The sequence below is a fragment of the Falco naumanni genome, chromosome 1 (assembly GCF_017639655.2).
Source record: "Falco naumanni isolate bFalNau1 chromosome 1, bFalNau1.pat, whole genome shotgun sequence".
Lineage (NCBI taxonomy): Eukaryota > Metazoa > Chordata > Aves > Falconiformes > Falconidae > Falco > Falco naumanni.
Genome location: NC_054054.1, coordinates 23,413,376 through 23,440,947, shown reverse-complemented (window position 1 = coordinate 23,440,947; position 27,572 = coordinate 23,413,376). Strand labels below are relative to the sequence as shown.

General features: G+C 57.2%; 2 protein-coding genes across 3 annotated transcripts; one reads left to right on the top strand and one right to left on the bottom strand.

Moving 5' to 3' along the window:
* Nucleotides 1-1,582: 1,582 nt before the first annotated feature.
* On the bottom strand, nt 1,583-5,858 carry BTC (betacellulin). 2 transcript variants are annotated; one of them, XM_040585460.1, is made up of 6 exons: nt 5,745-5,858; nt 2,847-2,942; nt 2,446-2,563; nt 2,169-2,315; nt 1,779-1,886; nt 1,583-1,687 (listed from the first exon to the last, which is right to left on the bottom strand). In XM_040585460.1, the coding sequence occupies exons 1-5, from the start codon at nt 5,818-5,820 to the stop codon at nt 1,781-1,783; spliced, it is 543 nt and encodes a 180-aa protein (XP_040441394.1). In that variant the 5' UTR covers nt 5,821-5,858; the 3' UTR covers nt 1,583-1,687; nt 1,779-1,780. The 2 variants fall into 2 exon arrangements, with proteins under 2 accessions (XP_040441394.1, XP_040441401.1); XM_040585467.1 differs by lacking the exon at nt 2,847-2,942.
* Nucleotides 5,859-9,692: 3,834 nt separating this feature from the next.
* PARM1 (prostate androgen-regulated mucin-like protein 1) lies at nt 9,693-22,980 on the top strand. Its single transcript, XM_040585447.1, has 4 exons — nt 9,693-9,798; nt 20,705-21,415; nt 22,160-22,238; nt 22,855-22,980. The coding sequence occupies exons 1-4, from the start codon at nt 9,750-9,752 to the stop codon at nt 22,937-22,939; spliced, it is 924 nt and encodes a 307-aa protein (XP_040441381.1). The 5' UTR covers nt 9,693-9,749; the 3' UTR covers nt 22,940-22,980.
* Nucleotides 22,981-27,572: the final 4,592 nt, after the last annotated feature.

Here is a 27,572-nt window from a genome sequence, read left to right as displayed (position 1 = left end):
TCCCATTTCTCCCTGGGAGAGTGGGTGAGATCCAGGATCTGGCCAAAAAACCCATGCTGCAGCGGCACAAACGTAACAACCAGCAGCCACAGGGCCAGCAGCACACCAGTGCCTGTGGCATCTGGGCTGGTCACTGTTAGCTCACTCCTGCTGCCCCAAACATGCAGTACCAACATGCCTGACCCTGGCTGTCACCGGCAGGGCTGCAGGAGCTCGTGTGGATCCATGAAGTGGCCTCTGCTCCCACCACAGCACGTTTTGAGCTGAAAAAGAAGGTTTTCAGTCGAAGCAGGGCTTTGCACAGGGCCTGCAGCTGCCCCCAGCCCTGCCATGGCAGTGCCTGATGGTGCTGCATCCGCCTGCAAGGATGATGTCAGGCAGCGCCAGCCAAGGGCTGAAGCCCAGTGGAAACCAGTTTGCCCCAGTAGTAGGTCCCACGCTTACCAGTGTGAGGTCTTCCAAGCTTCGGCAGAGCCAGCACTGGGCAGGAGGTTCTGCACTGCCCACAGCTGCCTTGGGAAAGAGCTGGGGATAAGAAACCAGCCTGTGCCAAGAGGAGGAAGGCTGGCAGCAGGAGGGGTCACCGGCTGCACCAGGAGACCCCCAGCCCTGCTGGGTCCCCGCTTCTCCCAGGTTCCGTGTGGGAGACATGACGTGGAGCTCCCACAGCCAGTTGCCAGGTCATGCTTCAAGTCGGGGCTGATCCTATGGCTGAAATGGGGAGCTGCTGGGGACCCCCAGCATCACAGGGTCCTGGGAGGGGACGCCAGAGGGTAGGTGCTGAAAGCCACCGGTCCCTGCCCGGGCACCTACGGGGTGTCCCGCACCGCGGGTAGGGCAATGAACCGCTCACCCGTGGTTGGCAGGGCAGAACTCTGCGGCCACAGCAGCTGGGGTCCGGGGACAGCTCCCGCGCTGCCTGTCGGCAGGGCATAGGCCCGAGCTTCAGGCAGCGGCCAGTGCCGCCGCTCCCGCACCGGAGCCAGACGGCGGGGGAGAGGGAAGGGGTACGGCCCCGGTTCTCACCCGGTTTCCACAGCCCGGCTGCGGCCACCTCCTGCGGGGACCGCGAAAGCCGTCCCCGGGGTCGCCTCGGGGTGACAGGACAGCCGGGGCAGGCCCGCAGGCACCGGTGCCCGCCCGGCCCCTGAGAGGGGAGGCAGGGTGGCGGCACCGGGAGCAGCCGTGGTGGCCCGGCGGGACCCCCGGCAGCGCCCCCGGGACCCCGCGCCCGCCATCGCCGCGGCGGCGGCGCCCCCTGGCGGCAGCGGGGGATGTGAAGCCTCGGGAGCCGCCGTGCACCTGCCCCGGCGCGGCGGCGTCCCCTGGCAGTTACGGGGGTAACACGGCGCGGCGCCCCCTATCGGTTCCGATGCAGCACCGCAGCTCTCCGTTACCGGGGAGATTTTTCCATGCCCGGTTGGCCCGGCCAGGGCTGGGGGCTGTGCGGGACGGGGAAAGGCAGGGCCCCCGCTTGGGGGGGATAAGGCAGAATGGCGGGAAAACATCGCTGGGGGGGAGGGCTTTGGGGCCTGACCCCCCCTGATGTGGGGGGCCTGTAAGGACCATGGCGACACGTGGACATCTTTCCGTCACCCCTTTATTCAAGCCGTTGTAAATTTTAGCCCTTGCCCATCGAACCAGCCGGTGCTGCCGTCCGGGACCCGCCTGCAGGTACCTGGTGCTCCTGCAGAGAGAGAGCAGGTCTTTGGCCTCAGTGTCCCCCCAACAACATTGGGGGGTCTCCCATCACACCAGGCTTGGCCGCCCACACCCACCTTCACACGATGCCCGTCTCCAGCACGTCCTCACTTTTGGAAGGCAAATTCTTGTTCAACGTCTCCATCTCTTCCGCCTTTCTCTTCCTACGCTGCTTCCGACAGTGGCTGGAGTTAATTAGTAATTAAAAAGGGGAAAAACAAAAAGGTGGAATGAGGCATGGCAGCAGTGCTGCTCCTCCTCCACCCTCTGCTCTCCTCGTGCAGGAGCCATGCAGGCTGCAGTTTCCAGCCCCAAAGCGATGCCCCACGCACCTCCCGGCACCCTCTGAGCCCGCATCCTGGCCAGGGCAGCCCACACCTGCCCAAAGCTGGCAGAGGTGGGCAGCATTCCCTCCTAATCCAGAGCTGCTCCTTCCCTTCCCACCCTGTGTCCCCCTCTCCACGTACTGACTGCAGAGGCAGGCGGAGATGATGAGGATGATGAGGGTGACGATGGCAGCGATCAAGGAGATGATCACGATCTGGCCCCGGTCGCCTCTCAGGTAGAAGATGTCCACCCTCTCGCAGCGAGCCCCCGTGTAGCCTCGCTCGCATCTGCCCCACGGCACAGGGAGGGTCCAAAACACTGCCATGGTCCCCGTGCCACCATCGTCCTGCTCGCCCAGGGCCGACGGGCACAGCACCCCCACCCTGTGCCACCACGTCCCTGCCACCAGTGACTTACACACAAGCTGGTGCGTTCTCAGCCACAAGGAAGCGGCATCTCCCTTTGACGCAGTAGTGACTGTACTCCTCTGGGCACCTGGAGAAGTGACCCTGCCGCCTCAGCTGCGTCACGTTCCCTGGGGGTGACAAGGACAAAGAACCCCCCCCATGGGGGGTTACGCTTCTGCTCAGAGACAGCAGCATCCCGGGGTTGGTCCATCCCCACGGCAGGTCTGAGCGCGGCCAGCTGCACCGAGCTGCCAGCACATGTGTCCTTGGCCTTGGCGTCTCCCAGCTCAGTGGGTGCCACATGGCTATGCTAGACAAAACACCCTGCCCCTCCTCCACCCCGTCCCTCTCCCCCACAGTGCCCATCCGACACTGCCAGCTCCCTCGAGCATCCTCACCCCGGTGCCTTACCCGTGCAGCCTTTGGCCGTGTCGCAGGCCAACCCCTCTGTGCCATGGCTGGCGGTGACATTGGTGTCGGCACCCACGCAAGTGAAGAACGCCAAGCCTGGAACGCAGCGGAGGTGGCTCAGAGCAGGGGCCTGGCCACAGCCCCCACCCCCACCCCGGCATCACCGCCACCACCGCCCCACCGCAGCCGCAGGGAGGGACCGGCAAAGGGCTCCACAGCTGTGCCCATGGCCCCCCTTCCCTGCCAGCATCAGCTTTTCCCCAGGGATGAGGAGAAGCGAAAGCTGGTCCCCGCCTGCCTCCTCCGCCCACCAAACCAGGGGTCCAGCAGCCAGCGGGGCGGGTGATGGGGGGCACAGCCCTGCCTGCCGGCAGCCAGCAGCTCCTATGCCCGGGGAGGGATCCCCAGGGATCCCCAGCTTGCTGCTTTGCCCTTTTTGAAGAGCCTGGGTTTCCGAGCTGGGAAAACCACAGCAGCCACAGGAGCGAGGAGATGGCCATGCTGCCAGTCAGCACCCACCAAAGCCCAGCTGTTCCCAGTGTGCGAGCGCTCAATCCCCATCACCACCATCGCTCACCGCTGCACCCGGGCTTGGGATACCTGGCACGAATCGAGCTGGGAAAGCGGCAGTCATGCTCGCCGTGGCCACGGGATGAAGCCGAGGAGCCGGGGGCCAGCTCAGCCCTGGCACGCCACGGCGGCAGTAACCGGATCGCTGGCATACCAGCACTGACTCAGCACGGCCCGCTCCCAGCCTGGCCCTCCCCAGGGATTTACCCCGCTGGGTGGCACCCAGGGGAGCGGGGACAGGTCCTGCCTGATGGGGCAGGGTGCTGGGTGGCTCCCACGGTGGTGGCATGCTGAAGCCGGAGGGTGTTTCCATCCAGAGTGGGTGCACTTTGCAGCTCGGCCACATCAAGGCCTCCCGGGGAGAGGGAAGTTTGGGCAGCCAAGCCTGAGCAGCCTCATCCCCGGTATGCATTGTCCCACCCTGGCAGCAGCGGGGGTGCTGCCTGGCCAAACCTCTGGTGTCCCCCTGTCTCACAGCAGAGCCGTTCCCAGCACACGCATCCCTCCTGGCTATATATAGCCACCACCACGCTAACGACACGACGTGCTTTGGGTAACAGAGCTACAACCAAGCCAGGGCTGAAACTGCCGGGTCTTTGCCAGTGAGCATCCCCTCCCCGGCCCAAAGAGCCCGGTGGGGACAGACAGAGCCCACCGCCCGGTCTGGGCCAGGCAGCTGGGTGGGAGCTGCCCAGTGGGAGCCAGGGGATGAGCCACGGGGCGGCTGCCCCACTGGGAACCAGCTGCGGGCAGCAGGGACACACACATGGCGGTGCAGGGAGGGAGGCTGACTTCACCCCTGGTGACCGAGTTTGCAGCTCGGTACGGAAAGATCTCCACCAAGATGAGATCCCCACCCTTATTGCAACCAGATGCAGAGCTTTGGTATCCTCCGGGCTGGCAGCCCCTTGGCAAGGACCGCCCCGGCAGCACCGCCAGCTCAGGGGGTGTGGGGTGTGTGTGCCCCCTGACACCCAGATCTCAGCGCCCAGGAGCTGCAGGTGCAAACCACTTCATCCTTTTGATGCACGGAGAGCCTGGCTCTGCTATCTAGGGCTGCACCCTTTCCTGAGCAGCTGGAGATAACCCGGGGAAGCATCCCAAACACCAGATTATTTTGCCGTAACACCCTCTGTACTCCCTCGGGAAAGCCTGAAGTGCAGAACAACTTCCCAGGGCATTGCCCTGGCGTGATGGGCACCCCAGCCCCAAAACAGCTTGGCCACCCTTGCTTTCCTCCTCCCAGCACAGGTTTGGCAGGTTTTGCCGAGCCCTGTCACCAGCCCTGCCAAAATGCCAAACCCGAACTGCTCCCCACAGAAGGGAAGCCCCCCCAAAAAAAACACCCCGAGGGCTGCCGCTGTCTGCTGGGGGGTGCTGCCAAGCCCGGCTGATAACCTGCAGTTATCTCCTGCCAGCCTGAGCAGGCAGCTGCCTGCTTTGCCCACTGCCCATGCACTATGGAACTAACACTGGGATGCTCACGCACTTGCTGAACAGGTACCGGCTCCCCCCTCCCTGGCATCCCCCCTCCCCAGCATGCCCCATCCGCAGCATCCCCCATCCCCAGTGCTGCCTAGGACGGCCAAACGTAGGTGTTCAGGCATCTGTCAGCAGCGTCCCACCAACAGGTGGTAAAGGCATCCCAGCCCTGCTCCAGGGTCCAGCCAGGATACCCCAGCCCCATGCTGGCCCCATAGGGTCCAGGGATTCAGAGCCAAGGTGCCACGACAGAGAGGATGAGATGGTGGGGAGGAGCAGGATGGGACCTGGGGGCACATGGGGGAGCAGTGGGATGGGTGCAGGGAAGCATGGGGGAGCACAGTGACAGGGGTGTGTAAATGTCAGGCTGGGCATGGGGGAAGGACTGGGATGGGATTGTCCAGGGGGGACAGGGAGTCACTGGGCTGGGACTGGAGAAAACACTAGGGTGGCCACGGTGAGCACTGGGATGGGACAGGGGGAACAGCGGGATGGGGTGGGACAGGAGGGATACAGGGGAGCAGCGGGATCAGAGTGGGGAGCAGTGGGATGGGATGGGACAGAGGGGATACAGGGGAGAAGCAGGATGGGACGGGACGGGGGATACAGGGGAGCAGCGGGATGGGACAGGGGAGCAGTAGGATGGGATGGGGGAGATACAGGGGAGCACCAGGATGGGACCGGGGGAGCACCGAGACGGGACGGGGAGGCAGGCGGGGGATCACCAGCTGGGACCGGGCAGCAGCGGGACCAGCCCGGGCTGGGACGGAGAGAGAAGGGGGCCGGGGGTGGCAGCGGGCAGGGCAGGGGGGGGCAGGGGGCGCAGCCCGGGACCCCCGTGCTTACCGGAGGCGAGGGCCAGACAGAGCAGCAGGGTACCGGGGCCGCCGCCCGGGGCCGGGGCCGCCGCCGCCTCCTCCATGCGCGCCGCCGCCTGCCCGGTGCCCGGCGGCTGCGGGGCGGGACGGGGCGGCCGCTGCCAGCACCAGCGCCCTCCTCCGCCTCCTCCTCCTCCTCCGCCGCCTCCGCCTGCCCGGCTCCCACCCCGCCGGACACAGCCCCCGGCGGTCTGAGGGTGCCCCCTGCCTCAGCCCCGCTCCCCCACGCGTATCCCACCCACGCGTGCCCCCTCCCCACGCATCAGCCACCCTGCCAGCGGCAGCGAGCGCAGCGGATGCCGAGCAGACAGGTGCCTTGTCCCAGCATCCCTGGGGATTCGGGGAGCCAGAGGGACCCCCCTCATCTTGCTTTCCAGGCGGGGGTCCGGGCGTTCCCCTGCCCAAAGGGATAGTGGGTGAGCCTGGCCTCACCTCCCCAGAGCCATTTATCCCTGAGCAGCGTGTTACGGAAAGGGAAATTTATTCCTAGCGAGCTGCTATAAAACACCCTCCAAAGCCCTTAGCGGGCGATGACGGCAGCCACAAATTATTTTGTGAGGGGCTGTGCCTTGGCACAAGCCTCCTGCACGTTGGCCTTGGGGTGGGTATTTTGGCCTTGGGGTGGCTGGGACAGTGTTTCTGGTCCCCCAGGCGATGTCCTGAGGAGCAGGAGAGTCCTGTGGGGTTGAGGGTGTCCCCCAGGATGCTGGCATGTCACCTCCTGGCATCTGGGGATGCTCAGCAGGGATTCAGCGCCGGGAGCTGATGCTGTTCTGGCCCCAAGGAAAGCAAAAGGGCTTTACTGGGCAGAAAGGAGCGCAGGCAGGGAGGGGTGGCGGGGCTGCTGCCTGCTCGGGGGCGTTACAGGCATGAAATAAGGGGGTGGAGGGTTCTGAGGTGGGGGAAATGAAAGACTGGAAAGAACGGGTGACCTCAAACCGCAAGCTGGCAGCTATTAATGCAGGTGCTGGCAGCCACCCAGCCATGCCGTTTGGCCACCGGCCAGGGTGCGAGCGAGCTTCCGTAGCCCTGGCAAGCCAAAAAACTCAGCTGCAAGCTCCGGCGTGCCGGTGCTGCAGACCCCTCGGCTCACGGCTACCCCGGCTCCCAGCTGGCCGCAGGGGGAGAGCCCCGCCCTGGCCCCCCAAAAGCAGACCATGGGTGCTAAACCATCAGAGCAACGTTGCAAAGCTCCAGTGGGGACAGCAGGGACCTGGGCGAGACTGAGAAGACTGGCAGCTGGCACCTGGATGTGACATGGTGCCAGCTAAGAGAAGCTGGCTTCATCCTGGTGGGGCCGGCAAAAGCAAGGAGCTGGATGCTTGTGCCCACCAAAAGAAAATGGTTTCCCTTCAGCATCCTTCATATCTGGACAAAACTGGGGAGAAAAAGCATTTCAAAGGGATTTTAAAAGACCCTGGAGGTGTCACCAGAGGCAATGGGTTCCGTTCTCCAGTAGGAGCAGGGAAGGACTGGCAGAAGGTATCTCCAAAAAGGCACCTTTTGCTGGCCCTGTGTCCTCTGCTCTCACTGTCACCATGAGTATCACACCTTCCCTGAGGGAGGCCCAGGGACCTGTGTGGCCAAGTGGGTGTCAACCCCAGATGTGGCCAGGCAGAGCTGGCCTTGCTGTGGTGACCAGGTAGGTGTGGCCTTGCCAATGAGACCAGGCAGAGGTGGCCAGGCAGGTGTGGCCCTGCTGAGGTGTCCATGTTGATGGGTGCAAGTAGAGGTGGCTAAGCAGACATGGCCATGCTGATCAGACCAGGCAGATGTGGCCCTACTGGGGTGGCTATGCAAGGGTGACCATGCCAGTGAGACTAGGCAGAGGTGACCAGGCAGATGTGGCCAAACAGGTGTGACCATGCTGGTGAGATCAGGCAGGTGTGGCCCTGCTGAGGTGGCTGTGCAGAGGTGACCATGCCAGATGAGACCAGACAGTGGTGACCATGCTGATGAGACCAGGCAGAGGTGACCATGCTGAGATGTCCATGTTGATGGGTGCAAGTAGAGATGGCCATGCAGATGAGACCAGGCAGATGTGACTAGGCAGGTATGGCCCTACTGAGGTGGCTGTGCAGAGGTAACCATGCCAATGAGACCAGGCAGAGGTGACCATACTGATGAGAGCAGGCAGGGATGACCATGCAGGTGGACACCTCAGCAGAGTCACATGTTGATGAGTGCAGGCAGAGGTGGCCATGCTGATGAGACCAGGCAGGTGTGGCCCTACTGAGGTGGCTGTGCAGAGGTGACCATGTTGAGGTTGTCCATGTTGATGTGTGCAAGTAGAGATGGCCATGCTGGTGAGACCAGGCAGGTGTGACTCTACTGAGGTGGCTGTGCAGGGGTGACCATGCCAATGAGACCAGGCAGACGTGACTAGGCAGGTGTGGCCCTGCTGAGGTGGCTATGCAGGGGTGACCATGCCAATGAGACCAGGCAGGTATGGCTCTACTGAGGTGGCTGTGCAGAGGTGACCATGCCAATGAGACCAGGCAGGTATGGCTCTACTGAGGTGGCTGTGCAGAGGTGACCATGCCAATGAGACCAGGTAGTGGTTACCATGCTGATGAGACCAGGCAGAGGTGACCCATGCTGAGGTGTCCATGTTGATGGGTGCAAGCAGAGGTGACCATGCCAATGAGACCAGGTAGGGGTGACCATGCTGATGAGACCAGACAGAGGTAGCCAGCAGATGGCAGCTGGAGCCCAAGGATGCCTGGCAGGGGCCTTCAAGGCTCACACAACCCAGCCCTTGGCACCCCAGCACCCCACCCAGGCAGGGGGTTTGCACCCAGCACCACGGCGGGGAGTGGTGGCTGTGCCCTGCCCTGCCCTCTCCTCGGAAGCCTCCTGCTCATGGGAACACGCAGCACCTTCTGCAAAAGAAAGTAAAAAAAAAGGGTGGGAGACCAGGGGCAGGGAAATTGCCACACGGTTCCCATGGCACCAAGTTCCCGCAGGATAACAGCATTATTTTTCTTCCTCCTAAGCTGAGAAAAGGTTTCAAGGAGACCTGTGATGCTGATGCTGCCCGACGTACAGCAAGGCAGCCAGTATCCTGGTCGCTCCAGAAATGCCAGCAGACTTGGAATTTGTGTCCTGCTGTTTTAGGCCCAGGGCCAGGATCCATCCCGAGAAACTGCCACATGATGCGACAGAATAGATGGCTGCATAACCCCGTTAAAGACAGCCTGGCCACGGCCTGGGCTTGCTGACATCCTTGTCCATCATGAGCCTGCAAAAGCCTGGAGAAGATGAGCTTGGCCTGAGAACATTCCATCCGCAGCAAAGCGCTTTCCAGAAGGAAAGGCATAAAAAATGGCACTTGTATCTTGCTGTGCCACAGGCATCTCCTGGCTGGGTGCTTTGGGCACCGGGAGCTGCTTTTAGGGAGCCGTTCGTGCCGTGGAAAGGCAGGGCGCTGGCTGCCTGTGTCCCCTTGATGCATGTACCTGGGGTGCCCCCCGGACCCCCTGATGTGATGCTGAGCAGTGAGGGCAGGCAGCGCAACCCCATCCAGCCATGGCAGGAGGGGGCCTCTGTCCCCCGACCCCCGAGAGCAGAGGGATGCCCTGGCAAGGTGCATTAATTTCTTTACAACCGTTAAGTTGTACCCAGGCAGGAGCCGGCGTGGCCCCGGGAAGGCACGGGGCACAGCGGGCACCCCAGCACCCCGCTCCGTGATGCTCCGGTGCGGTGCTCAGCACCCAGCCCCGCTGCTGGGGGCCCAGTTGCCCCCCCCGGGCAGGCACCCAGCCCCAGTGCCCCCCCACCCCGGGGCAGGCACCCGGCCCCAGCGGCCCCCCCAGCCCCTCGCCGCTGCCGCAGCCGCCCCTCCCGCCGGTGCCCGGTGCCGGCAGGTGCCGCTGTCCGCCCGGGGCCGCTGCCGGAGCGGGGCGGCGGCGGGGGCCGGAGCGGGGCCGGCCGGGGCGTCCCTCCCGCCGCGGCTGCCAGCGCCGCCGGCACCATGGGCTGCTGCTGCCGCCTCCTCCTCGCCCTCCTCCTCCTCCCGGCAGGTAAGCGCCCACCGCTGCACCGGGCTAGGGGGCGGGGGGCGGGTGGGGTGTGTACCGGTACCGGGGAGCCCCGCGGGTGGGCTGGGAGCCGTGCGTGGGGGTGGGAGGGCAGACCCCCCCCCCTTGCCGGGGACAGCCCGGCTCCCTGGCGGCAGAGGCAGGATGCCCGGGGACAGGCTCCACACAGCCGGCACCCCCACTGCTCCCAACCGCAGCCCCGACACCCGTGGGGCCAGGCGAGAGGGGCTCTGCCCCTCTTTTCCTCGACCCCTGCCCCACAGAGGGGTCCCTGACTGGCCTGAAGCCGGGGTGCAGCAGGACAACTTCAGGGGACCGCCAGCATCTCCTTGGTGGCAGCCCCCCACCCGGGCTGGCACAACCCCCCCAGCCTCGCACCCCCCTTCCCAGCACGGTCACTGCTTTGAAGCAGCTTTTATCGCTCGCCCCAGCCTCGAGCAGATGCTTCTGCACACCCAGCGCCTGGTGCTTTTCCAACCAGCCAAAGGCATCTCCCTCCACCTGCCCCCCGGCAATTTCATGCCCCCATTTCATAGAAACGCCCCGATTTGACATTTTTCCCCCCACTACAACAGTCAGAGGAGACAGTTCGGTCCCCGGCCAGCCCAACAGTGAGGACTTTCAAATGACAGCAGGCACAGGTTATCCCTCTGTCCAAGCTGGGTTTTTAATAAACACCACAAAGAGCTGCTTGATCAGAAACATGAAAAGCACACTTGCATAACCAAGCGACGGGGATGTGCGCAAGGAAAAACACACTGGGCAAAGCTGCTGTGAAACTGCCACCAGCATGCAGCAGCGCGAGGGGCAAGGCTGGGCAAGGTTTTGAGCTCCCTGTGGAAACCCACAGCCAGCAGCTGTGGTCCCACACCGGCAGCTGGGGAGGTCACATCTGTGGGGACAGCAAAGCATCATCCTGGACCACATCACCTTGTGGGAGACCTTCCCCTGTTCAGTGACCCCACTGGTGCAAGAGGAGGGAGAACCAGCTAAATCCTTCTCCTTGGGAAGGGGGAGTTTGCCAATATGCTCTTCTTTCTGTACTTTCCAAACAAGCGCATTTGGGAGGGATGGGGATGAAGCTACATTTTGCTCCGCAGGGATGCTGGGGATGCTGCTCACCTCCTTTGCGGGCTTCTGCCTGGCCCCGATTCAGCTGCCGCCTTTGGCGAGCGGCTCCAGAGCAGCCAGCCGCTGCTGGGAGTCAGCCCTCAGCCACTTTGGGGTTGGGAGGCGGGTTTTTCCCAGTGCCTGGGCCAAACCCAAAGCTGTTCCCACGACCATCCCTCTCTAAAGCACCAAAGCTTGGCAGAAAAGCCAGGAAATATTTCCCTGGAGTATAGTCCTGCAGCTCTCGGGCTGCTCCCAAACACCCCCAAAGCCCCAGATCTTTCGGGTAACTTTCTACAACTTTTTCGTCCCATCAAAATAACACTTAAAGATATGTATTTATCACTCATGAGAAAAAAAAAAAAAAGCATGATTTAAATACGTTTCAAGCTCATTCTTTGGGGCTTAGTGATAAAGAGGACGTCACTGGGTAGGAGTAATACAGGGCTGAGCTTTGCCTGGCCACATAATGAAATAATGGCAACTTGCACAAGGAAGTTTTTATCCTGTTATTACTTCTTACTCGGGATGTAAATTCAAACCTGCTTTGCTTTCCTGAAGTGATGCCCAGCCCCATACACACACCTGGTCGCTGCAGCCCCAAGCCTGCTCTCCCCTATAGCAATTCACCCTGCTCCAGTGGCTGAGGCATTTTAACGTCCCTGCAAAAGGGACCTTTCAGCTTTAAAGGCTTTGGGTGCTTCTGCAAGGAGCTTCCAGGGGGGGAAAGCTGCTTTTTGAGGGCACCACAGGCTGTTTTCAGCACTCCTGGCCCCACTCACCTCTACGTGAGCTGGAGCACAGGGGAGATGGGTAGTTAATTATTCACTCCCAGCCTAAACACGCAAGCAACAGCTTCAGCTTCTAATCCCAAAGGATGCTCAAAACCCCCTCTGCTGAACCCAACTGCTTCCCCTCCTGGGGCAGGCTGGGATGGGGCTGGTGCATGTTTAAAGCTGCACCTAGAAGCTGTAATTAACAGCCAGCCAGGAAAATTAACTGGTGTGTGTTCACTTGGGCAGAACTGCTGTTTGCAACACACCTGGGCAGCTCAAGAGCCGTATCAAAGGTATCTGCCCGGGAAAATGCATTTTGAGGGGGTCCTAACCCAACTGCACAGGCAGGTCTCTCTGCCAGCCTCCCAGCCCAAGGAACTGACACGGCTCCTCCTCTGGTGGTGCAACATCCCAGGGAAATAAGCACAGCATACGCATATTTGCGCATTTCAGAAATATAACATGTGATATCTAAAGTATTTTTTTATTTATATCAAGCAAAAATAATTTTAGGAAGAAGCTGGTGCTGCAAACTATTGCTCTTAATAAGGGCAGAAGGCGGCACCAAGAGGAACAGTTCCCACGCTGCCCAGCAGCCTCCTTAGGCCCAGCAATCGGCTAAAGCCACCAAGGCAGGTGACTGCCTGCCAGCACACCCCACCCCAAGGGGGACAGAGGGCCCTGCCAGTCAGGGGTTCTCCAGGAACACAGAGGCCTTCCACCCCAGGTCCTCAGCAGACACCTCTGGCTGCATGGGTTGACCCGTAGCCACAGGTTGCTTTGTCACTCAGCAGGAGAAAAACCTCTGAAGGCTCCTCTTCACCTTCTTCTCTGCTGTAATATCATTGCAACTTCAGGATCAAGTGCTTCATGAGTTGAATAATTAAGCAACACTTAGCTTTGTGGAGGGAAACATCATGTTTTCTTTGCACAGAGGGTGGTGTGGCCACCCAGCCCTGCAGCTGCTGTGAAGGGTAGGTTTGCTGGGCAACCAACAGCCCTTGTTGCTGGGTTTGGCCATGCCGGGAGATGGTTGCCTGAGAAGGACTTGGTCACTCACCCCAGGCAAGGAAGATCTGGTCATAGGGACCATGCAACATGCAGGCAACTGTCTTTATTTTAAAAGTCAGCATTAGCATTTTTCTCTGGGAAGAGCGGTGACTGCAGGATGGTGAAGCTGTCCACCTGGTTCCTCAAGAGCCATCTGCTTGCAACAGCTTTCCTCAGGGTTTGAAGAGCGTGCAAGAGTGAGTCAGGGCTCCTCCGCACTGGCTCCTTACTCCCATGCAATAGGAGCAGCATCTGCTGCTCCCAAACCAGGTTGTGACCCACCAGCCAGCAAAGACCTCACCTGGAGCCTCTCCACTCCGGCTTGCCCAAAGCCCCTGCCTTGACGCGTTTGGGCATGGGGATTTTGCTCTTGCCTTTCACAAGAGGCAGGCCAGGCATCCGCAGGATGCTGGTACAGCCCCTACATCCAGGGGGTTGATACAAGTGGATTTGCTCAGTAGCAACTCTCTGGTGGAGGGCTGCATCCTCAAGGAGGGCTGCCAAGGACATCCCCAGGGTGCCCTGGCCAGCTGCATGTTTGGGACAGCCCCTCCCTCAGGGATGGGGCCTCTGGATGGCGAGGGACACGTGGAGACAGCACAAAGATTTCCATTGCCACGCTATTCCTCTTAGCTATGGAAAGCTTTAGGCTTCAGAGCAATTAGACCTAGACCACTTAACGACCATGCAAAACCAATCACACAGGAAGCCAGTACAGCTCAGCAGTAAATCAGAGCAACTGCTAATTTATTTGGTCTGACAGCCTTGGCTTCTTTACGCCATTATCAGATAGCTTTGCCTTTTACCTGTTGATGTTTCTGGCCCCTGGTGTTCTCACTTGGGTTCTTCCTCCTCTCGCAACCAGTTTTATACCCTCACCCACACAACCTGCCATCGGAAAGCTGGTAACAGCAGGAGCCAAGCAAGCAGCAGCGCATCACCCAGGGGTGGTCCTGCTAGTATTAGAGGTCACCAGCATGCACATGCAGTGCCGGAGCTTTGCTACAGACCTGGAGCCACCACGGTGGCCCTGGTTTACTTATGGAAGCTTGACAGCAGCCAGACATGTCCCCAGGATTTACCATTTCCCGGTACTAACCCTGCTGGATGTTCCCTCTGGGATGGCGTGGAAAGCTCGTTGGTCTGCAGAGCTGCCCCTAGACCACCCCATCATCCTTATTTCTTGGGGATAACAAGGCAGGGCTCTGCAACAGTGCCCTAGAAGCACAGAGGCAGAAGTTCAAAGCCCAAGACAACGACCACATCCTCCCTCTTACTTCTGCCATACCAGTACAGAGCTCAATCAGAGCCTTGTTTTCTGCAGCCAGGGCCCTCCAACCAGCGAGGAGGGAGGTGAACACCAAAGCCTAAATTACATAGCGACAGAAAAGGTGAGGCAGCCCAGTGCTGAGCAGCTTGAAAAACAAGTTGAACCCAAAGCAAAAACCAGTTTTATTTAGCCTCAGCCACAACAAGGAGACCTTTTGCCGTCCACAGTCAGATGCTAGCAGTTCTATTGCTAAGAAGCAACAGCACAATCGCACCTGAGGACGAACAAGGGGGAAGGGAACTGCAGAATAACAGCACAAGGTATGGGAATCCCCAGCTACAGAAACCAAAGCCAAGCCAACAAGGTCATGAACAGGAAGTCCTCACCCTATATTTAAACATAAATTGTTTTACTGCTCTGCATCATTTAACCTGGTAATAAACCAATGCATACTGCAGGACCAGAGCAGGCAGGGATGCTCTATCATCATTACACGGTGAGAAGCAGCATAAGAAATGACCTGTAGAAGGTCAAAGAAGATTGTGCACCATCAAACACATCATCCAGAGTGAGCCACACCAGCTTACCTTAGCCTTTAGGGTCCAGTTACTCCTCTAAAAACGTTGAAAGAGAACCTCACTCCATGCACATGCTTTCCTCCCCTAATACCATCATTTATAAATCATCATCCATAAAGCTTTTCCCAGCAAAACTGTGCAGAAAGGACACAGCTCCAGCCACCAGCTTTTATGCTGGAGCCCCAGCTGCGCTAACAGCCCCTGAGCACCCCAACAAGCCTCTCCTGGGACCCCCCATCCACGCACCCTCTGCCCACAGGGTCAGGACCTTCACTGAAGCTCAGGCTTCAGCTTTTTGTCTTAGCTGTCTGGGGGTGGTGGTGTACATACACACATACACACAGGCTGTATATCCCTGTAGTGCCGGGTGGTACTTAGACCTGTGTTGTGTGTAAGTTGTCTCTAACCTGTTCATCTTTAACATTCTGATGCTGCTTCTAATTATCTCCTGTGTTGACCCCAGACAATGTATTTCCTTATCTTGAGCAGAGGATGAGGCTGTATCAGCATCCTTCTTTGCCTACTCTGCCTAGATCTTGTGGGTCTATGGTGAAATTAATATGGAATTTTGCTTTAAGGAGTAAGTATGGTCCTTAGTCTATAGCTTAGGTGTGGCCTTAGTCATATGCCTTTGTTAGTGCCTGCCCCAGAAGCAGCTGCTGAGCTGGCACGGAAAGTGGTACCTGACCTTGCTGCACCAGCACAGCATGCTGTGGGTGCTCCACAGACCTTCTGGTTGCAGTGGCTTAGTCTCCTTCTGTTGCTTTCTCTTGTTCAGAAAGGGTGGTTTCGTTCCTCGTGCAAGTACAGTCAGGGCAAGCCGCTGGGAGGGAGGCAAAAATAATATTCATGGTGCAGAAACTTTTATTATCCCTGAGACCTTGGCTGCTAGAGGAGCATCACCTCCTGCAGCTGGGGGACGGGTGCCTTAGTTAATTCAGGCTGAGAGTAGGCATGTGGCGTGTGGGTGAGGTCATGTGGACCTTCTGGTAGTTACATCAGATGTGATGAGTCATAAAGTGAAGCTCGTTAAAAGCTCCATCTCTGCTTTATCAGTGGATGTTTGTTTGCTGTGGCACGGCTGCTCCATCTGATGTCATTCACTTGGGCTGGAGATGTTCCCTTGGTTTTTATGCCGTCTTTCAGCTGGCAGAACAATTTAAAAGGTTGCTGCAATTGCTTCTGGAGTACCTCAGAAATGCATTGCTGGGGAGGCTGCCAGCCAGGTCCGGCAGCTGCTTCCTGAGCAGAGCACGAGTGTTCAACTCCTGCCAGGGTGAGACCCCCACCTCTGTGGTGCTCGCAGAAGCCAGAAGAGCACGCAGGTAGCAGAAGGAGGTCACCCATCAGGTGGGAGCGTCGTGCCTTGGGGTGGCAGGTGATCAGGGTTAGTAATCCCTAAGAGTGAGATATTTGAATTATAGGGGTTTGGGTTTTTCTTTTTCTTGGCTGTTTCCCATACTCCTAGGGAAGACAATCTAGAAGAAGGACCTTTGGAAGCTCCTGTGGGGTGGCAAAGTGTGACACCGCTGTTTTCCTTGTCCTGGCAGTCCCCTGCCTGTCTGCTCTGAGCTGTATTCTAGCAGGGTGCTCAACTGCCTTAAGTGAATTAGATGGGCAAATTCCTCAGGGCTGAGCTATCCTCAGTATCCTTTCACAGCTAACATCCTTCGGTCCCTCTGACAAACCCATGTTTGAAGATTTTTTTAGCCTTTGAAGTCATGTGGTCCTAAAAGAAGTTTTCTAGTGGTTTTTTTTTTTTCATCCCTTATTCCAGCGCACTGCTCTGGTTCCTGCTCACAGCTGCAACTCCTACAGACCAGGTGCTGGTAAAAGAAGAAAACCCCCACCTTGGCTTTTCTTTTCCTTTCTGGATGTGTTGGTAGAGGACTGGGCTTGCTGGGTGCTCTTCTGGCCACCCAGCTCTGCGGGGACAGGCAGCACCCACCTGTGGGGCAGCCTGTCCAGGAGCTGGGCGCAGTGGCGTGAGGATGCGTGGAGCTATCAGCCAAGGGGGTCCTCAGCCATGTCCTTTTTGTCCCCCTCATCCTAACCCGGTTCAGAAGCAGCCTGCGTTGCCTCCAGGATCCCAGCTGGGCTTTTGCTGTTGTGCGCAGGGGCACAGCCTGTACGTGGGGGAGGTGATGTGCTGTGGGTGAGAGCCGGGTCCCAGATAACCTGATGGAGATGGTGGCTCGGGGGGAGGAACAAGAGCATAGCAGAGGGCTGGCACAGGCAGGGCTTGCTAGCGGAGGTTAATGCAGCCCAATCGACCTGGAAACCAAAGCTTGGCTGGCAAAGATGCTGCAGGAGCAGGGGGAGATGGGGAAAGCCAGGGCTGAGCCGAGCAGTGAGCTGCCTTCGGCTGCACTTGCTCCCTTGGGAAATGTTCCTGTGACCTGTGACCTGCTTGGCTGGGAGCGCTCAGCCAGCGGCCAAGGATTGTTCCTGCAGCCGGTTTTGGCTCGCCCTCTGAATGTATACCCTTTAGATATTATCGGAAACTTCCTGACTCATCCCAGCTGGCAGTATCGCCAGCTTTTGAAGGTCCCTGTTGGTTTGCCTCCAAAGTTCAAGCAGATCATGAGCTCTGCTGACCCCAAAGCACAAGCAAGCAATGTGGGGTGCCAGGGTGGCTTTGCAGAGAGGTGGCAAGCTGCCTGTGTCCCAGAGAGACTGGAAGCACCTACATTTAGAGAGGTAATAAACTGTCCAGGTGCTACCAGCCCTGGGATGCTTCTTCTGTGCTTGATGGGAAGTGCGACATGCTATGGGCTGCAGGCTCTGCTATGTGTTGAAGTGGCACATCTGAGCCAAGGTGTGATGGAGAAAGGGTTATTTTACCGAAATACGTGGGTGTTGCACCCTGATCTGAAGAGCACCAAGGGTGAAGGGATGCTCAGTTGGGGTTTCAGCATTTCCAGTGCCCTCAGTTTCCACATAGCAGCTGATTTCTGCCCTGGATTAGCCATCTCCAGTGCAAACCTCTTAAAACACCCAAGTGTTGTGCTCAGGGCATGCATGAGCTGTGAGCTCCTTTTGGCAATGCCGTGTCAGGTCAGCTGGGCACCTCCCTCACATCGCTGCTGACTGGTGTAGATTGGGGCAGGGGGGGAAATAAGCCCAACATCTGAGGTCAGAAGTGCTGGGCCAGAGTACCTGGGTTCTTCACTCATGCCTTGATATCTACTTGTATTGCTGATACGCCTTTCCATCCATGCATCTCCAAAGCAGACCCTCTGCTCTCTGGCAGAGACCTCTTGCAGAAGGCTCATGGTGTTAAATCTTTGAGAAAGACTCTGTTGCCCGATGTTCCTCATGAATCCAGCCAGGGATTTCATGTCCCACCCTTGGCCATGAAAACCAGCGGGCTGTGCTGTCCTGAGCTTGTGGGTGATGGCACCTTTGGCTCCTGTGATGGGGGAGGTTGTGGGCTAACGTGCTCGAAGTGGCACTTGTACCTTCTTTCTTTTAAAAAAGGCGATGCAGTTTCAGCAGCCTCCCTTCTTTGTACTCTGCCACTCAAACAAGCGTGTTGGGAAGACTGTATGGGGATACTCCAACCTGGTCAAGAAAGGGCAAGGGGAGGTGTCGGTGTAAAAGTGAAAAGGGCACAAATCAACCACATGAACCTCGTTATCATTGAAGAGGCAGGTTCTTGCATCTTGTATCTGGCCACTGCAAGTGATGCACCAAATGGTGCGGGTCCCTGGAGGGTGCTCTGGTGCTCTGGACGTCCCACCCCACTGGCATGGGACCTGCCACTTGCTGCCTGTGGTCCATCAGCCTGGAGAGCTATGCAAGAATATGGAGCAGCACAGGGGGGAATATCTGGTTTTATGGCGTTGCAGTGTCTGAACTGATCGAGGGAGCCACCAGCCTCTGCAGGAGAAAGGGAACGGGATGCATGGGGACACATCAGGTTTGTCGGATGGAGCCAGTGCTGTGGGCGGGCTTTGTCCTGGGGAGATGCTGTGGGTGAAGCCAAGCTGTGAAAACCAGTGCGTTCATCCGAACTAGCGGCTTTTCAGCTGAGGATTATGACAGTATTGCAGCTCAAGTTCACATGCCAGTAACTCCCAGGTATTCACCAGGAAGCCTGAGATGTAAACATCTTGGGATGAGGAAACCTCAGAGCGCCCTGTTGACGGCAGAAGCTTTGTGGGAGCCTGGTATATTTTGAAAAGCTGGGAAGGAGGAGATGGGATGTCTGGGTGCTTCCCCGCTGCTGTGGCAGGGCTGGCTATGGAAACCATAGGTGCTGAGCTAGGTGGCTTGTTTGGTAACCAGACTCCAGCTTGTCATCCATCTCCTCTTCCTTATCCTAAGGTCTATCTGCCTTGCGCCTCAGCAGACAGAGAGCCTGAGGAGCATGAAAGTTCAGAGGCATCTCCAGGTGCCTGTTGCTGGGAGAAGAGCACCCATGGCCTCAGGCCCACCTCCTAGACCTTCCTGCCTGGGAAATGGGGTCCATCACAGCAGTATCTACAGTGCCAGGGGGAAAAAATCCTCTGGGTCAAGCATCCCATGGACTTGTGCTCCTAAATGCCTTGGGCTTTAGTAGAAGCCTCCCAGAGCTGGCTTTGAACCCCTGGCCAAGCACGTTAGCAGTGTCTAAACAGAAAATGCCTTCATGACGGATGTGCTGTGCACCCAGCACTTGCTGCAGCCAGCTGGAGGTCCTCAGCTGAGATGTCCCTTCTGCTGTCCTCCTCCACTGAAGGCGTGCAGCCTGAGCAAAGCTGTAGTAGACACCACCAGTCTTCTGTTTACCCTGGCAGCTGAAAACACCCCACACCACCGGTTGGTGAGTCCCTGCTCACCACTGCTTCATCCCACCATTTTTGCACGCGGGTGGTCTTTTCATCTCTCCTTCAGTGTGAGGTGCTGTCCGTGCCCTGGGAGCCTTGTGGCTCTCCTGGGCGCTCAGCAGTGAGGGGCTTTGCTGGAGGAACCCTGTGTTGCACAGCCCTTGCTCCCAAATGTGAGTCCTTCCTGTGCCACTGCTCCTTGGTGCAGCTTTATGCACAATGAAGAGTTATGTGGTGGGCCAGCAACAGCTCTGTCCCATCTGCACCCATCTCTGGTGCAGGTCTGATCCTTCCTTGCTCCCTTGGGTGTCGCCTCCATGGGTGGCATTTCAGTTAGATGTTGAAGGGACAGCATTAGCTTGGTGGGTGGCTTGGTGATGGGGAGAGAACCTTTATATACCCACCAGCGATGCCCATACGGTCTGCAAGCTCTGCTCACAAAGACCTACCATGATAGGCATCTGTGCTTTCCGTGTTCTTGTTTCTCACCTAGGTTAGCACCAAACTCCTGTCTCTGGAACAGAAGTGGGAGTTTGGCTTCAGGATTCCCACAAAACCAGCATTTTCCTGAGTTTTTTTTGTCCTCAGCACCCACAGAATTAGTTCATTGCGGCTTGTTTGTACTGGAGCAAGTCCTTGCTCTTCCCTGTGCTGGGCTTGTGATGTTCTGGGGGTGTAAATAAATGAATGCACGAGAATAAAAATCCATCCCGATGTCACTTAGTGTTGGCATGCTCCTCCCTTGGCCCAGTTGTGCTGAGGGATCTTGCTGCTGGTGCTGGCCCAGTGCAGAGTTTAGCCCTAGAGAGCAGAAGGGGCTGGCGGGGGAGAGAAGAAAAGCCCTAGCAGCCTGCTGATGGGGACAGGGGAAAAAATGACTCATCTGCATGCTAAGAAATGGAGACAAATGAATGAATGCACAAGGAAACGGGGGGAGAGGAGAAAGAGGCATCTTGTGTTATCATTCCCAGCTGCACGGTGGTGGTTGCTGCCGAGGAGGAGCTTGCTCCCCTGCTGCTTTGCTGGCTGCTGGGAGGAGATGCTGGGAAGATGGAGGGGGTGTTTGGGGACAGGGTGTATCCCAGCCTTGGGGAAAAAAAGCTGTTGACCCATGCCAGGGCAACCGGTCTGGTTTAAACCTCACCTCTAGCTATGTATATATATTTCCCATCTCTTCATTTCAGATGGCTCTCAGCATTTTAAAAACGATAAACTTATTCCCAGCTTCATTCCCAAACCCCAAGTTGCCCCAAGGATGTCCCCATTATTAATTCCTCTTTGTCTTGCTCCTAGGACTGGGTGATGAACCCACAGCATCACTCCTCACCCCTGCCAGGCCCCCCTTCCCCTCCGAGGGGATCCCAGCGGGGCCGGGCTCCAGGGATGCAGCTGTCCCCACGCCAACTCCTGGCCAGCCCTTGCTGCTCACGTCCACGGGACCTGCTGGAGATGGGACGTCTTCTGGGCTGGCAGAGGGAGATGGCCACAATGCCACATCAGCGGCAGCACTGTCCCCTGCTTCTGCTTCTGTCACTGTGAGCTATGCCACCACATCCACCATCACCGCAGCAGACAGCCCACCCGTAGCTTCCAACCCCAGCTTGGTGCCACCAACCTTGGAGACAGCCCCAGGTCTTCGGACAGCAAATACCGCCAGCTTGGCAGGAGGCAGGGTGGATTTGGGGACAACTCCCAGCCCCAGTGGTACAGCTGCATCCTCCTCTTCCTCCTCTTCCCTCTCCACCGGCGACCTGTACTCATCCCCTGGGACGGTCTTGTCCCCACCACCTGTCCTCATGAGCTCTGGCACCACCCAGCCACCGGCACTGACCAAGGATGTCCCTTCCTGGGGGACGCTGGCCATGGCATCAGGCCTGGCCGTGGAGCTGACATCCCCCCCAGTGACTGCAACAAGCCCTCCTGCAGCCGAGGCCACGGCCACCGGCAAAACCACCCTCTCCACTGGCATCACCATGGAAGAGGTCCCGCGCGCCTTGAGCGCAGGTGAGCACCACCGCTCTCCATATGCATACGGAGAAATAATGTCAACCTCAGGGTGCTTAGATAAGAGGGGAAGACCCCCCAGATGGGAAGGGAAGAGGTAGGCAGCTTTCTGAGAGCACCATTCAGCAAAAGCTGAGCTTCCCTGGAGAAGCCTGAGCCATCTGTTCCACCAGTGGAGACAGGGAGTCCTAGATCCCAAACCTCAGTTGCCCGGAGGTGTGAATAAAATCCTTAGCTGTAAATTTGAGCTGAAACATTTAAGGATGAGAGGAAACAAGTGCCTGGATGGTGGGTGCAGCCTGAGCTAGGAAGATGTAGGTTTTGCTTCTCCCTCCTGGAGACCTCATTAAGCTGATGCCAGCTTTCTCCTGTCCTCTTCTGCAAGCTCAGGTAGCTCCGAAGTGCTTCATAAGGCCAGAAAAGGGAGGGATCTGGAGGTTTTTCTGGCCTTGGCTCGGCACTAAATGCTGCCTGGTGCTGAGAGAGCATCAAGGAGCCAGCCCATAGTCCGCAAGCAAAGCCCAGCTATGGTTTATCCCCAGTCCTCCTGCCCTGCCTTTACGGGAAGGGGGTTGTTACAAACAATATAGGGATGCCCAGCATCCTCTGGAGGAGCTTTGGGAAGCGGTGAGGGAATATTCCCCCCAGGCAGAGACGGCTGGTACAGGTGTACCAGGACAGGCCGGGGTGTGGGGCTGAGACTGGGGGGGCTGAGTGCTGCCCTTTCTGTTGGACCCTCTGCAGGGAGCATCGTGGCCATAACTATGACGGTCATCGTGGTGGTGGTGCTGGTTTTCGGGGCAGCAGCGTACCTCAAGATCAGGTAAGGCTGTTTTGGGGGCAGGGTCCTTGAGCTGTGCCCCACACCTCACCCCCCCACCTCCCCGAGGCTGCAGACCCTCTCACCACCTCAAGGGTGATTGATGCTCAGGGGCAAAGCCCTGGGGAAATGCTGTCCCCAAGCCCGGCAGGGTGATGTGCAGACCCCAGCAAGGCTGTATTTTCTACCGCGTTATATTGAAAAGCAGAATTTTTCTCCCTCGTTTTACAACAGCCTCACTCAAATGCCAGAGACGCTGTTCAGCATAGTCATAACCAGTAATTATCCCTAGGGCAAGCTGCTACCATGGGTCTCACGGTGACTTAGACAATAAACAGCAGCAAGGCCCAGTGCTGAGCATCTTTAATGAGGCTTTGCCAACAACTAAGACGAGCAAAGGTCTTGTTTTTAATTCCTTGACATGTCCCAGTGTGGTTTAATAGGGGCAAAATCCTGCCTGGGCTTATTTGCTGTCCCGATGCTTCCTGCTAAAATATCCCAAACCTAGTACATGCTTTTTTTTTTTTTTGCCTTTTTTTTTTTCTTCACCCCACAGTAAAATAAGTCATAAAGCACCAAAGCAAGCAGTAATGCCGGGTGGTTTGCTTTCCTCTGGCAGGCACTCCTCCTACGGCAGGCTTTTGGATGACCACGACTACGGCTCCTGGGGCAACTACAACAACCCCCTCTATGACGACTCCTAGCAGGGATGAGGAGGAAAAAAAAAATAATAAATTCCTTAATTTATAACCGCTTCTGCAGCAGAGCATCCGCTGTTGAGGAGATGCCTGGGCACTGAGCCACCGCTGCAGGCACGATCATGGTGGGTCCGGTGGATGACAGGCAACTGGAGGGCGGGCGGGTGTGCAGCACCCACAATAAACCTGAATTTTGGCCTTTGCGTAGGAAATTCTGGGTCCTGGGACATGTCGGCCACTTGGTTTGTAGGCAAGGGAACCCAAATTCCCCAGGGGGAAGGGTGGGGGAAGGATGGAGGTTCAGCCAGTGCCATGGCATCCTTTGAAATGCCTCTGCCCCACGGCTCGGGGGGGACACAGTGGGTGCTGAGCCAGGACCAGCAGTGTGCAGCAGTCTCCCGTGCTTTCACATGCCCCTTCCTCCAAAATCACCCCCTCCATCACCCCACTACAAAATCCTTTGCCTTGCCAGGGGCCACGAGCAGTTACGGGGCTGCTCCATTGCTGCTCCCTTGCTTTTCCTGCAGGTGCTTCTGTGCAGAAGCTCGTAGTTTCATTTTTTTACATTTAATTGTGGTTTTTTCCCTCCAAACGCAGCCTGGGAGCCTGTGGGAAGATGCATTGACCACCCACACTCCTGGGTCGAGAGGTGCCCCATTTCACACATGTGGGTGCTTGCTCTGCAGCTTTATTTTTAAAACTTGGCTGCTAAAACACAGCAACGTGGGTTTTTTCATCCCCAATTTCTGCATTCAGCTACTAGAAGCAGAGGGGTGGCTGATGGCAGGGTTGGTTTGGGGAGGGGATGCTCACCCTGGCCCACATCCCCCTGCTCAGCCACTTCTGCCTCTGGCTAAATCCCCTGTCAGTGAAGAGCAAAGCCCTCTCAGTGTGGCCTTAATAAATAAATCAGCACTAAACGACACTGCAAAGGTTTGGGGCATCCCAGCAGCCCCCAGAGCTGGTCACCATCACCCCAGGGGTTGTGGACAGGCTGCTTCTCGCAGACCCTCAGCAAGATGATGTCACCACCGAGTTTCTGGAGGGGTTTTGGGGAAGGCAGCAGCATCCCTGCACAGGTTGGGATGCACCAGTTTGCAACGTTTTACACCCCTGTTCTCCGTTACCAACTGTTTTCTTGCATGGGGAGGGCATGAGGTTCACTGGGCATCCTCCAAGCTACTCTTTGCTGAAGCCCTGAAGCAGCAGGGCACTGCCTGCTATAAGGGAGGGCAGCCGAGAAGAAGCTGCTGTTCCCTATGGGACGCAAGCAGACCAGGCAGGAGAGGCTCAGGCCATCTCACCTGAAACGCAGGTGTCTGCTTCAGGTTATTTGGCATTGGCTGCCCAGGCTGGGAAACAGGCTCTGCCGTTTGCCCTGGCTGCTAAGGGAAGTGTCCCCGGGAACATCAAAGCTTGGGGCATTTGCATGATTGCTTCCTGCAACAGATGCATCATCTCTTGATTTTCATCAAGCGAGTGTAATGAACCCAGCCGGCACCTAATAGCCACCTGAAAAGGTCAGGAGAAATGAGGACACCTCTTCCAGCTCTGCTTCCCAAAGGGAAATGCCATCATTATCCATTTCCCTTTGCCTTCTGAGCCTTGTTTAGCCTCTTCAGTAGCCCATCCTCTTGCTTCCCTTTCCATGTTAGCGCTGGTCGGGTGGCTGGACAGCAAGGTGTCGGCACAGGCTTTGCCAGCACCAAGGCCACCTGCTAAGCCGTGGGTGTTGAGCTGCTCCTCCCCCGCTTCTAGTTCAAACAGGGTAGAAACAGAGAATAAAGAGCATTATTAGATATCATATATAAAGAACAGTCATTGCACCTTCAAACCACCACCAGCCCGGGGAACTGCTGGGGCTGGGAGTGTATATGGGGTGAAATTTATGGCTCTGTATCCCACTCGCCCTCTTCCCTGGGATAGCAACCTGCCAGCTGCTGGCTATTCCAGTCAGGCTCCGGAGAGATGGGATGTGTTTAGGGAGGCAGGGGGAGAGAAGGGACCGTGATGCTGAGGCATCACAGCAGTGGCACAGGCTCTGAGGGTGCTCGGGGTGAGCAAAATTCCCTCCTACCTTTCTGGCAGCCAAGAAGCAGCAAATTAGGCCACCTTGGCTAAAAAAACCCACAAACTGAATAAAAAACCCCCCACTCTTCTTCTGTTTTAATAAATTTGATGGTATGGTGCTGTACTTGCCCTCCCCGAAGCCACACGGAAAAGGCTCTCCCTTGCCCCTGCCGGCAAGAAGTGGCTCACCGGGGAGCCCCTCTGCTTTGCTTGGCTTTAAAACCCTCCTGAGCTACAGCTCAATATTGTCCAGCAACAGCAAAGAGCGGGCATTAAAAAAACAAAACCATCCCAAAGGTATTAAAATGTCACTCACTTTGCTCAGATGCTGCTGCATAAGTGAGGGAATAAAGGGAGAGGAAAAGCCATCACCGTTACTTAAAAAAAAAAAATAAATCCCCAGGGGAATCAATTCCTTTTTCACAAAGGAGAACAGAAATCCAGTGTCATCTAATGCAGGACACTGAGTTTCTAGGAGGAAGGTTTGGCCAAGAAACTAAGCCAGCCCTCGTCAGTGTGGGCTGATGGCACATGCAAATTCACACTTCATCCTGGCACCAGCGGTGACAACCAGAGATGCCACCTTGTCCCCAGAGCCACGCAGCTGCGGGTCCACAAGGCTGACACACAGGGTCTGCTTTCCTGCTCAGCCCTATGCCTGGATTGCTTAAAATGAATGAATCTCTCTTTGCCTTCAATGCGAGGAAGAATGTGTACATATTTGGGGGGACATCCTGGGGTGAAAAGAGGTTCTGCGCTTCCTGCAAGAGCCTGGGACCAGAACCCATCCCAGTGCCTTCTCTTTGCTCCTCGGTGCGGCGTAAGCAGCAAGGCAAAGCCTCTGCCCTATGGCGCTCAGCTGGTGGGTCAGGTGAAGCAAGAAAGGATGGAGATGGACATCCCACCATGGGCATGGCTCCAGCCTCCCACCCATCACCCTGGCCTCAAGCCCGGGGAAGGGAAGGCACACCGGGTGGGAGCGGTGACCCTTACTGGGGTGCCCTCTCCCCTTCCTAAAGGCATTTACACGGCACCAGAGCTCCAGCCTTACCTCCCCCCCTGGTGAAAAGGGGCTTCTTGCCAAACCACTCGTGTGTTTTAATGGCACCCACTGCTGGGGGTGGAGAGGAAGGCGCGAGGCTCTTACCAGCTGGCTCCGAGCAGCAGATTGTCAGTGAATACATCACGTTTGTTCCCACAGTTTGGAAATGGAGCCAGAAACAGCAGGCTGGGATACGTCAGCAGGCTGGGATACATGCTGTGGTACCACCCCTGCAACTCAGAGCATCCTCCTTAAAATGAAAGGGGTGAAGGAAGCTGAGCCAGGCTCCCAGCTCGGGGCCAAAAATAGCTGGGGAAGGGCTTGCCAGGCTGAGTACTGCGGGATACAGCCCATAAAGCTCCAAGGCATTGCTGGGTGAAACCCAGCATCAGCCTCAGATAAAAACTGTGAGGACAGAGGCAGGGACCGTGAGCGAGGTGCAGAGATGCCCTGACTCTGCCCACATGGGGATGGTGCAAGTCAGTCCACTGCACAGCAGCAGGGTGTTAAATACATTGTTTTGTGAAGAATAAAGAGGGGGGAGTTATTTCAGCTAACCCCAGGTCAAGCCAGGGCTGTCCCCAAGCCTCTGCAAGGAGGAACTCGAACAGCCCCGTCACAGCCTGTCTGCCCAGAAACCACACAGCCCAGTTCAGATGCCTGCTGGATTTGGGAATTTCAGGGTTACCAGGTGACGGGGGTCTGCTGGAGGAAGGATGCTGTACTGGCAGCTCTGATATGGGGCAGAGGGAACCAGTGCCAAGACCGCACCAAAGGGCTTTCCTGGGTGACCACACCACAGACGCACGGGGCTTTGCACCTTATTTACTCATAACGCACCTGCCCTGCGATATGGATAATGTGTTGGTGCCTACAGCACTGGGGCCAAGGTGGAAGGCAGACTAACAAATACCAGATGCACTTGTCAAGTGGAAAAAACCACTTTAATACCGGGGAAGGATGCCTGTGTTCAAGGTGATGGCTACAAACACCTCTCCCACATTCCCACCTCATACCCTCCAGCTTGCCCAGGGACTTCTGTGCTCCTCACACTACTATGGCAGGGAGGAAAGGAAAAAAAAAACCAACCCAGCCAGGACATGCCATAATAATTATAATAATAATAAATCACCCTTTTTTTTCTCCTTTCCTTCTTCTTTTTTTAAAAAAGATAAGTAACTCCCTGCCATGAGCTTGTTTTATTTACGAAAATAGTAAACTCCCATTTTTCCCAAAGGCTTCCCACCTCCCCCACTTTGGCTCACTTTCATCTCAGAGATATTTTATTTATATATAAAAAATAGTTCACGTAGCTCTGTGTGGAACATCCTATTCCCTCAGCCTCTCGGGCAGCAGCAGGGTCTGGCAGCCGCACTGCAGTTGACGTGATCCCTCTCCAGGTCTCAGAGGCAGCCCTTGCTTGTAGCCTCCAGGAGCAATAAAGCTCATTAGGTGAGCTAATTGCCTGCCAGGTGAGAGCATGGCATGTTAAGCACACTGCAGCTCGGACCAGAGCTGAGGGTATCA

Excerpts from the sequence above, each read along its gene's own strand:
- BTC (XM_040585460.1), bottom strand. The coding sequence starts at position 5,820 with ATGGAGGAGGCGGCGGCGGCCCCGGCCCCGGGCGGCGGCCCCGGTACC. Across the intron at positions 2,564-2,846 it reads CACGGCCAAAGGCTGCACGG|GGAACGTGACGCAGCTGAGG; the intron begins GTAAGGCACCGG and ends TGTCACCCCCAG. Across the intron at positions 1,887-2,168 it reads TCCGCCTGCCTCTGCAGTCA|CCACTGTCGGAAGCAGCGTA; the intron begins GTACGTGGAGAG and ends AATTAACTCCAG.
- PARM1 (XM_040585447.1), top strand. The coding sequence starts at position 9,750 with ATGGGCTGCTGCTGCCGCCTCCTCCTCGCCCTCCTCCTCCTCCCGGCA. Across the intron at positions 9,799-20,704 it reads CCTCCTCCTCCTCCCGGCAG|GACTGGGTGATGAACCCACA; the intron begins GTAAGCGCCCAC and ends TCTTGCTCCTAG. Across the intron at positions 21,416-22,159 it reads CCCGCGCGCCTTGAGCGCAG|GGAGCATCGTGGCCATAACT; the intron begins GTGAGCACCACC and ends GACCCTCTGCAG.